This window comes from Physella acuta, unplaced genomic scaffold (genome assembly GCF_028476545.2).
Source record: "Physella acuta isolate Inbredline_101_S28 unplaced genomic scaffold, ASM2847654v3 ptg000131l, whole genome shotgun sequence".
Lineage (NCBI taxonomy): Eukaryota > Metazoa > Mollusca > Gastropoda > Physidae > Physella > Physella acuta.
In genome coordinates this window covers 380,749-391,266 of record NW_026731650.1, presented here as the reverse complement: position 1 = coordinate 391,266, position 10,518 = coordinate 380,749, and the positions used below count along the sequence as shown (strand labels likewise).

General features: G+C 39.7%; 1 protein-coding gene across 1 annotated transcript; it reads left to right on the top strand.

Moving 5' to 3' along the window:
• Positions 1-175: 175 nt before the first annotated feature.
• LOC131935106 (ATP synthase subunit C lysine N-methyltransferase-like) lies at positions 176-2,081 on the top strand. The gene is made up of 4 exons (XM_059291423.1): positions 176-556; positions 1,138-1,275; positions 1,573-1,623; positions 1,889-2,081. Exons 1-4 carry the CDS (start codon positions 227-229, stop codon positions 2,063-2,065), a joined length of 696 nt encoding a protein of 231 aa, XP_059147406.1. The 5' UTR covers positions 176-226; the 3' UTR covers positions 2,066-2,081.
• Positions 2,082-10,518: the final 8,437 nt, after the last annotated feature.

The window sequence follows — 10,518 nt, the reverse complement described above, 5'->3', positions numbered from 1 at the left end:
TAAAAAGTCTGGAAGAAACACTGATCTAGTAAAGAAAGACTATTATTAACTAACGGTACTAAGTCTATGTCAGTAAAATAATAAAAATGTGTTGAAATTAAAAATAAATATAAGTTCTACTGATACTGAACTTTTCTATCCTTTAATCATAATTATCCTTCAATCATAATATACTTCAGATTCAACAGTTGTCTACTTGTTGCTGTAGCTACCAAATTGATGAAGAATGTCTGGAACTTCCTCTGCTTTTTCTGATCTCACAAAGGCTAAACAGCCTTCAGTAGAACAAGAATGTGATTTTTGCAACGAGATATCTGAAGCAGGAAAACTTTCCAAACCACCCAAGTTAAGTCGCAGAGGTAAAATAATGCTGGGGGTGTCAGCTGCAGTGTGTGCAGGATTCACAGCTGTCCTGGCACCTTTTGTGTTTCCTGGTTTGCGGAGATTTGCCCTGCCTTATATTCCTGCTTCTTCTCATCAAGTGAAAAATGTGATGAAAGTTTTAGGCAAAAGTTCGGGGACATTGATTGATATAGGCAGTGGAGATGGTAGAATTGTAAGTTTATGACTCTAAAGAAGTTAACCTTTTTATAAACTGGTATTTTTAATAACTGTAAAACATGCATGAGATATATTTTATGCACTCTATTCAACATAAAAAAAACGTAAAAAGTAAAGTTCCCTTTCAAACCTGACGGTCTATGGGGCAAGTGAATTAGAGTTCACTTTTTTCTGTGACCTCTCCATATGAAGGGATAGTGTGGTCAGCACTATGCCCAGCCGCCTTTACTTACCCTAACATGAGTTTACCCATCAGAGCTGGGTGGACTCAGGGACGATCTACTAACTTAAACCAGGATTCAAGCTCGAGACCTACAAGTTAGCGGTCCAGCTCTCTACTTCTAGGCCACCCCGTCTCTATTCAACATCTTTGCAGGTAGTAATCAAATTTTTTTTGTTAAGTATTTAAATCCGTTATCAATTGTGTAATAGTTGATTAGCCACTCCAACATATAGTCCCACCTAACTGTCTATGTCAATTTTTTTATTTTGATATGTGTTGTTTCAGACAATATTAAGTAACAACAGACAGTGACTTTGTGCCTGACATGTCATGTTTTTATTTTAATTTGTCAGACAATGATAGCAGCACAGAGAGGGTTCAGGGCCTATGGTGTAGAGCTGAACATTTGGCTTGTGCTGTACTCCAAGTGGACAGCGTGGAGAAGAGGGCTGCACAAGCAGGCCACATTCTTTCGCAGGGATTTGTGGAAGGTATCATTACATTTATCTATTGTCTGACAGTACTATGTACATGTAATAATCTGTGGAAGGTATCATTACATTTATCTATTGTTTGTACTATGTAGTGCCCAGTGGTAGGTATCATTAGAACATTTATCTATTGTCTGTACTATGTAGTTATCTGTTGAAGGTATCATTCACAATTTGTTCTCTATTGTCTGTACTGTCTGGTGGTACACTGTTTAACAAGTATTCATCTTTAGTGTGTTTATACATTGTTTTGTTAGTTTATTAATTATTTTAGAAGTTAAACTTTATTATTTTCAGACTGATCTCTCCATTTATCAGAATGTCGTCATTTTCGGTGTTGAATCTATGGTAGGTGCTTTTAATGTTAAATATTTGAAAACCTTATTGGACAAGTTATTTTAGCCAAATTATATGGTGCAAGTAATTCTATGTTTTTGTTAGTCAAGCAGTGTTGCACAAAGTGTATCTCATGGAAGATTCAGGACTTTGTTCACCCCTTAAATAAAATAATTGTGGAAAAATGAACTGTCATATACACATTTAAGGGTATATTTTTCAATTGTTATTAAAGGGTTTTTTAAAAGTTGACTATAACTTTTTAAATGATCACCAGATGGAGCCACTGGAGAAGAAGCTTCAAAAAGAATTGTGCACAAACACCAGAGTGGTGGCGTGCCGTTTCCCCCTGCCATCATGGGAGCCTGTGGCAATAGAGGGAGATGGTATAGACACAGTTTGGCTGTACATAGTCCCACAGAGTGTTGCAAGAGATCAGCCCAAATTGTCTTGATCCCTTAGATTTTTCTGTACAGGAAGTGGTACACTTTTACATAGTCCCACAGAATGGTGTGGTAGATCAGCCCAAATTGTCTTTTTCCCTAGGGACATTTCTGTATATGAACTGGGAAAGACACAGTCTAGCTGTACATAGTCCCACAGAGTGTTGCAAGAGATCAGCCCAAATTGCCTTGATCCCTAGGGACATTTCTGTATATGAACTAGGAAAGACACAGTCTAGCTGTACATTGTCCCATAGAATGTGATGAGAGATCAGCCCAAATTGTCTTGATCCCTTAGATTTTTCTGTACAGGAAGTGGTACACTTTTACATAGTCCCACAGAATGGTGTGGTAGATCAGCCCAAATTGTCTTTATCCCTAGGGACATTTCTGTATATGAACTGGGAAAGACACAGTCTAGATGCACATAGTCCCACAGAGTATTGCAAGAGATCAGCTCAAATTGTCTTGATCCCTGGGATATTTCTGCACAGGAAGTGGTACACTAGTACATAATCCCACAGAATGGTGTGGTAGATCGGCCCTAATTGTCTTGATTCCTGGGATACTTCTACACAGGAAGTCTGGTACAGATACTTGTGACTCTTACAAAGTTACTTCAGGGTTGAAGAGGTTAAGTAAAGGGAAATAATTCTGTACAACCTATTAGAGGACAGCCAAACTATCTCCAAGGAGATATGCAGTGGACTTTATGGTGTTTTATTTTTTTCACTCGCATGAAAGGATTATGGTGGTATTAGGTGCAAGCAACAGCAATGTTTGTTTTCCTGTGAAAAATGATAGATGATGTCAAGAAAAGTTTTTGTGTGAATGTTTAAAACAATTTAATAAACACTTTAGAGGCCAACTGCCTGACACAGAAATCATCCTGTCAATGTTTTAGATGGTTTCAAATCATTTTTGTGATAATTTTTATTTGAATAATGTAAGCTTTATTGTTGTTTAGCACTGTGTGCTTCTCTGATCATTTTGATAAATTTGTTTGGATTTGATTGTGTGGTCTAAAAGAAATATAAACCATACAACACCAGATGTGATTGTCTGGTCTAAAATAGTCACCTGTAGCCAGGAATTCACTTTTACCAAGGGCAGTAATCCCTTTATATTAGAATTAGCTTTTGTTTTCCTATTATCCTCCCATATGTGCAGACAACACTTTTCCTTGGTCTAGCCTGATGTATAAAACACTTTTATAACTGCCTTCACTGATTAAACATGTTTAGTGTTCTGGTATTTATACTGTCAAAAAAATACTACTTGGTCTAACCCTAACCTGATGTCTATACAATCACCACACTTTTCTACAGTTGTAGCGTCCTAGTATTTGTTTATAATTAAAGCTTGAATTGTTTTTCTTCAAAAGTGTGTTGTAATTTTTTGTGGGCTGATAAACTCCACCCAGTCCATTGATTGTCTAAGCAGTATATGATGGGTTTGTGTAGACTGTAAATTATTTGGATGCTGTTGGGTAGCCAGACTGGCTGGATGAGCTCATTTTATCCTTATGTACACTCAGATCCCTACCTTTACCTTCCACACCTCCCCCTTGATCAAAACAATAGTAATCCACCCCCCTTTAACAATAAGTGTTCGTCCCCTCTTCCCCCTAAGCTTGAACATAGAAATCTGTCTCTACCGACGGGCTAAAACTTGAGCAAAAACCTCTGGTTGTTTATTCTGGGTTTTTAAAAATGTGACTTCATGGAGGTTAAATTTTTCCTTACTCTTTTACAGCAAAATCAATTTAACGGCAATGAAGTATAGTTTTTTTTCCCCTTTAGAAGTGGGAGGTTGGGTGCAGGTAACACGGTTACTTCCCCGTGAGCCAGTTGTTGTGTAAGGGGGGGAAAAACTGAATTATCTCCCTTGTTCCAGTAACTAGCAGCCTGCACTGGTGTAGTGGTGAGGTTAACCTGGGACCTGAGATGTTTTAGACAACAGTTGACGTTCTACAACAGACGAGATGTTTCGTCTCTACCTGCCAGGTAACACAAAAAGTCAGGGGATAAAAAAAAATGTTTTAAGAAGTGTACAGTATTGGTTATATTTTTATGTAAACAAAAGTGCTTGCCCCGTCTTACTGATGTTTACAGCCAACTTGCTTATTGCCAGTACCGCCTACAGCACATGAAACACACCCTATACCCAGTACTATTATACAAGTGTTGCTGTTGTTATACAAAAGAGATTAAAAAACCACGATCAAATATTCTCTGAACGTGGAGTCGAATTTCAACTTCCGGTTATCATATGCCTAGTATATTTACACAGAACAGTTGCTATTGTTATACCAAAGGATGAAAGAGACGAATGAATATTCAATATATCAAATTTCAACTTCCGGTTTTAACAAGCCGTAGCTCAATTCCCGTATATAATGATATTCTCCTGTATTTATTATACATTGCCTTCTCAAGGTTTCATCAAAGGAGATTTTTTAAAAATTAAGTTATATTTCTAAGTTTAGATAAGATTTTGGACAGTGATCCGCTACTTATTTCAGACCACAGCCCCGACTTAGACTAATATGTTCTGTAATATATTTAAATCAATTTTTCACAAAATACACTCCGGCAAGCCAAAATGTTTTTAAAATTAACATTACGGACCTATATTTTACAAACAGTTCCTGGGGTGTATTTCGGGGATGCTGGTGTGGAATTTTGAGAATCCTTGAGTCGACATTACCTTAGCCCAGGCATCATGCACCTGCTGGTAGCAGACGAGCGCCCAGCACCAGATCGATGTTCGTTGATTGCTAACGGTCGTGTAGCAGGGATTAACGCTAATCCGATTATGTAATGTGGTACATGAAGTAGCAACTCACACTCTGTTTACATAAATTTCCCGGACGTGATTGTTTGAAAATTGAAAGTTTTTCATGTTTATTTTAGAATGATTTCTTTTAGCAACTGTAGTGATCAATATAAGAATCGATAGCAGTTGAATATTTGATCAATATTCGTTGGCAACAGTAAATTGTGTTGTAGAAACGAAACAGGATGTCTCATTCAGGCCTGCAGTAAAGGTAGGTTACTACACTTAACAAAATCTCCCATCACCGTGTTATGCCGCTGTAGACTTCTAGAGATAAAAGCTGGTGTTTCTGTAGCTAAATTGTTTTGTATGTACTCACGTTAAACCTCTTTTAAACCGCTGTAGATTACCAGAGATAAAAGCTGGTGTTTCTGTAGCTAAATTGTTTTGTATGTACTCACGTTAAACCTCTTTTAAATCTGTATAGCCTCGTCGGCTTAAACATGATGCTTTTTAAAAAATTCTTTTAAAGCTGGGGGTAAAATAGGATTGTGTCGAAGAGCTTTTGAAATCTGCTGTGATCGCTGTTTTAGTCGGGTTTAGGCCTAGGATAAGGACAGCAATACCTTCTGTGTAGAGATTATTTCCCGCAAGGGACAGAACTGGACAGCACGTGACCGTGTTTGATATCTACAGGGCTGATAACTCCACTCGTGTTTACCCAACCCACCCCTTTAACCCCTTGTCCAACCTAAAAAATTTATCAATTAGGCATAACATTATCGTACGTGATGGAGTGCTGAATTACCTTTTGTTTATATTGGTTTAATGTTTTATATTTTTAACTTACTATTGTTGATTCTTGTTTTAATGGTTAATTTATGTCAAGGCGTGTTTTAATGAGTAATTAAATAACAATAACATTGTGGCGAGACAAGATAATAAATGTAAATAAACACGGTTTTACTTTAACTAAAGGAAACACGGGCTAAATCAGGTCAGCCTCTCTTTTAGAGAGGAGCCAGTGTTTTTCTAGGTCGTAAACTGCCCACCCCAGCTGACCAGGCACTAGTTGACCAGACCTGTCTAGACCCCAGCTGACCAGACCTGTCTAGACCCCAGCTGACCAGATATTAGTTGACCAGACCTGTCTAGACCCCAGCTGACCAGACCTGTCTAGACCCCAGTTGACCAGACCTGTATAGACCCCAGCTGACCAGATATTAGTTGACCAGACCTGTCTAGACCCCAGCTGACCAGACCTGTCTAGACCCCAGTTGACCAGACCTGTATAGACCCCAGCTGACCAGATATTAGTTGACCAGACCTGTCTAGACCCCATCTGACCAGACCTGTCTAGACCCCAGCTGACCAGACCTGTCTAAACCCCAGCTGACCAGACCTGTCTAGACCCCAGCTGACCAGACCTGTCTAGACCCCAGCTGACCAGACCTGTCTAGACCCCAGCTGACCAGACCTGTCTAGACCCCAGCTGACCAGACCTGTCTAGACACCAGCTGACCAGACACTAGTTGACCAGACCTGTCTAGACCCCAGCTGACCAGACCTGTCCATACCTCATCTGACCAGACCTGTCTAGACCCCCAGCTGACCAGACCTGTCTAGACCCCCAGCTGACCAGACCTTTCTAGACCCTAGCTGACTAACATTTGCTAGACCTCAGCTCACTAAATACTAAATATGTATTTTACTCTGCTAACTTCATTTCAAGTCGAGTAACTATAAGTCGCCAGTTAGCAGAGATTAAACCCAGATATTACTAGCTAAAAGAAGACTTAGTTACTCCATGCTACACAAGTTACCCAAGAACCCACCCCGTAACTTGCTAGCTCAGATATCTGCTTCTAACTGAGCCAGCACGTGGTAGAAACACAACAGACACATAACTATTTTTTGTGCATCTAACTCATAGATTTTCCTTCAACCGATAGTCGTTTTAAAAAAATACTTTGATCTTTTTTAATGAATAGGCTCGTCATCCAATTCAAATGTTTCTTTTTCCGTCAATAAATTGTAGAGCGAGACTCAACTTCCGCCCGTTAAGTTACCACCAAGGGTGGTCGTGTGCTTCAGCTAGACTTAAAGCCGGCAGTGATGTTTTTACAATACACAACTAAAGTATGCTTAAAATGTGTGTTGCCTCTCCAGTTTTTAAAGTAAATAAATAAAATTGTTCACACCCACGAGACCAGCTTTAAGGGTCAAGATCATCAGCACACTTCCATTTTGGGTGAAGGGGGTGAGGGGTGCATTTGAGCCAATAATATTTGTTGATGGTCAAGTTGACTGGGCCCTACTCATCTGTCTGTCAAATTTAAGACAACTGCACGGATTAAGCGGGAAAAAAATCACATGAAAAAAAGTGACAGAAAAAAATACAATTTTTGCAAGGAAAACAGTTACAAAGGAAAAATTTGATCGAAAAAACTATCACATTTAAAAAAAAAATGTAGCATAGTATTCCCTCCAGTAAAAAATAAAGTGCTAAATATATGTGTTGTGCGCGGAGCTAAAAAAACGACTTAACAAAGTTCTTTGTATTCACTAAAAAATGACTGCTCGGCATGTTTACAACTACTGCACGGCCGCCTGATTGGGTGGCTTTAGGTGAACTTTTGTTTGAAGATTCAATACAAGTACATTCAAGAGTTTGTTTTTTCCAAGACAAGAGATCGATTTGATTTATTTACTCTAGCTGTCTAGTGTAGTAGCATGTTTCAAGAAAAAGTTCAGTAGTACGAGTTTCAAGATGGCGCCACCAGATGACGTAATGGTTGTTAATGTGAAATGGAGTACTTTACAATTTCCGGTACAGAATTCGACAAGATTTAGATGTTTGTTTAATATACTTAAGAGAGAAAAATTATGTACGTGTAACCTAGCTGTGGATTCATGGTTGGCATTGGTTGCTTGTCATAGAACTAATAATAATGCAGCTGTGTAGTTGTGACAATGATGTTATGACAGTGACAGTATGACATGGTGACAATGGTGTTGGGGTATTGTGACAGTATGACATGGTGACAATGGTGTTATGATGTTGTGACAGTGACAGTATGACATGGTGACAATGGTGATGTGGTATTGTGACAGTATGATATGGTGAAAATGGTGTTGTGATGTTGTGACAGTATGACATCGTGACAATGGTGCTGTGATATGGTTTAAATGAAACTGCCATATGAACATAAAAATAAAATAAAACAGCGACTACTCTTTGATCACGAGTTAAGCGGCTGGTCAATGAAGTTGTCTGCCAATTAAGTGGTCAGTCAAGCAAGTGGTCGATCAATTAAATGGTCAGTCGTTATGTGTAAATGAATTGGTCAATTGATTGAGTTGTGTTTTGATGAATTGGCCAATTGATATGTACTCGGCGATGAAGCCTTTGTGCTAGTGTTTTAAAAATAAATCTTAAGTTTTTCTACCAACACATGGTAATTTATTAGTTTAACTAGGGTAGGTAATCAAGTTCTAGTTATTCAATGTGAATGGGTAGTTGGTAAAAGAGGGGGGGGGGGGGGGAGGGGTTGTGGGTGACGACCTGGATACAGTACCTTCCAAAAATAAACAGTAGGTACCCTCAACCAGGATCGTTTATCTTATGTTGGTAGATTGTGCGGTACTTGAGGAAAAGTTGCCGTGTCATAGATTCTATCGGAGATAAAGAGACGTTGAGCTTTAAGGTTAAGTTCAACGTTGCCAGGGTTAGGATTAGCCAACCTAAGTAAACATATCGTGTGCTGAGCCCGCCATTGTATCATACTTGGGCTCTACCAGTCTCGTTACTGTATCGCATGTGTAAACAAATATCGGTAACCAAGGAGTCTCCTAGGCAACACACGTCGATGTTAACGATCAGATAAATGGCATCAAAAGCTCCCCGATATTGTTATGCTGAAAATAAACAAAGTCACGTGATCCCTACTCGGAATAACCGGAAGTAGGTCTTTACGGAATCAGTTACCTTGAATTGGTGGTATTGGAGTTACTTCTCTTCGCCTTTGAAATTAGCATCTCGCTACACGTAAAAGCCATTAACCCAGTGCCACCTTCAAGCTAGACAAAGGTGTAGCTACAGGCTTGCTTGTCTCGCGACACATTTGCATGTCTCGCACAGGCTTGCGTCGTTAGCCTTCCAACAGGTTTGCGTCTCATAGAGGTCTTTTTTTTTTTTTTTTGAATTTTTTCAAACAAGCACATTTGAATATGTAATAAACAGACCTACATCACAAAAAATATTAAAACGCCAAACCATATAAAAAAATATTCACAAGTCTATTTTGTTTGCGAATGTGTTTTAAATATAGTTTATTATTTTTAAAAAAATTTAGATTTGTTATGAAAAGTTGTTTTTTTTTCTGAATACTGTAAACATAGAAGATAATTGTGACTACCCTCCTACTGGATAACATAATAATGTGAAAAAGCTTGTAAGAGGCCTTTTATATAGCAGTTATTTCCCTTTAATGAATCATTTTAGTTGTCTCCCCTGGACTTAAAAATTTGCTTGTTTATGAATAACCGCTTCCTGTTAGAGCCGACCCTATAATACTCTTGTTCTATTTTTTCCTTCTATAAACACATTTTTTGTGCAATCCTGATCGTAACGCTAGAGGCTTTATTTTATAATTGAATGATTACAGATTGCTTCATCATGCACGGGGTGGGGTGGGGGAGGAGTTGTCTTCCTCAGCTGAAATGTTGGTGTGTGGGCGGAGTAGGGGGGGGGGGGCGGAGTGATTTAAGGAGGTATGTGAGTTCAACTATTTATAGCATCTCATCTACCTCAACATCTTCCCTACCTCAGCATCTCCCCTACCTCAGCATCTCCCCTACCTCAGCATCTCCCCTACCTCATCATCTCCCCTACCTCAACATCTCTCTAGCTCAGCATCTCCTCTACCTCAGCATCTCCCCTACCTCAGCATCCTCCCTACCTCAGCATCCTCCCTACCTCAACATCTCCCCTACCTCAACATCTCCCCTACCTCATCTCCCCTACCTTATCATCTCTCCCCTACCTCAGCATCTCCTCTACCTCAGCATCTCCCCTACCTCAGCATCTCTCCTACCTCATCATCTCCCCTACCTCAGCATCCACCCTACCTCATCATCTCCCCTACCTCAGCATCCTCCCTACCTCAGCATCCTCCCTACCTCAGCATCGCCCCTACCTCAGCATCTCTCCTACCTCATCATCTCCCCTACCTCAGCATCTCTCAGTGATCTGATACAGTGAAGATAAACTGACGCTGGCTGCTATTTACGGGCTCTAGGTCCTACCCTCATGACCTGATCGTACCCTCGTTGTTAGGACCTACCTCATAACCTGAGCACTCGCGTTGTTAGGTCCTACCCTCATGACCTGATCGTACTATCGTTGTTAGGTCCTACCCTCATGACCTGAGCACTCGCGTTGTTAGGTCCTACCCTTAAGACCTGGTCCTGTCGATAGGTCCTACACTTGTGTGTCGTACACCCATCGTTACGTTGTACGTTGGTCGTTTGGTCCTGAATTTAACCAACAAAACAATAAAGTCAAGAGAAACCAGTTGTTGTTGTTTGATCCAGAAGACTCATCCTTTTGTTGTACAATTATTGGTCTTGCGATGTGTTGTTAAAATAATTAATTCTGACATGCACTTAGCAGACGTGGGATGCC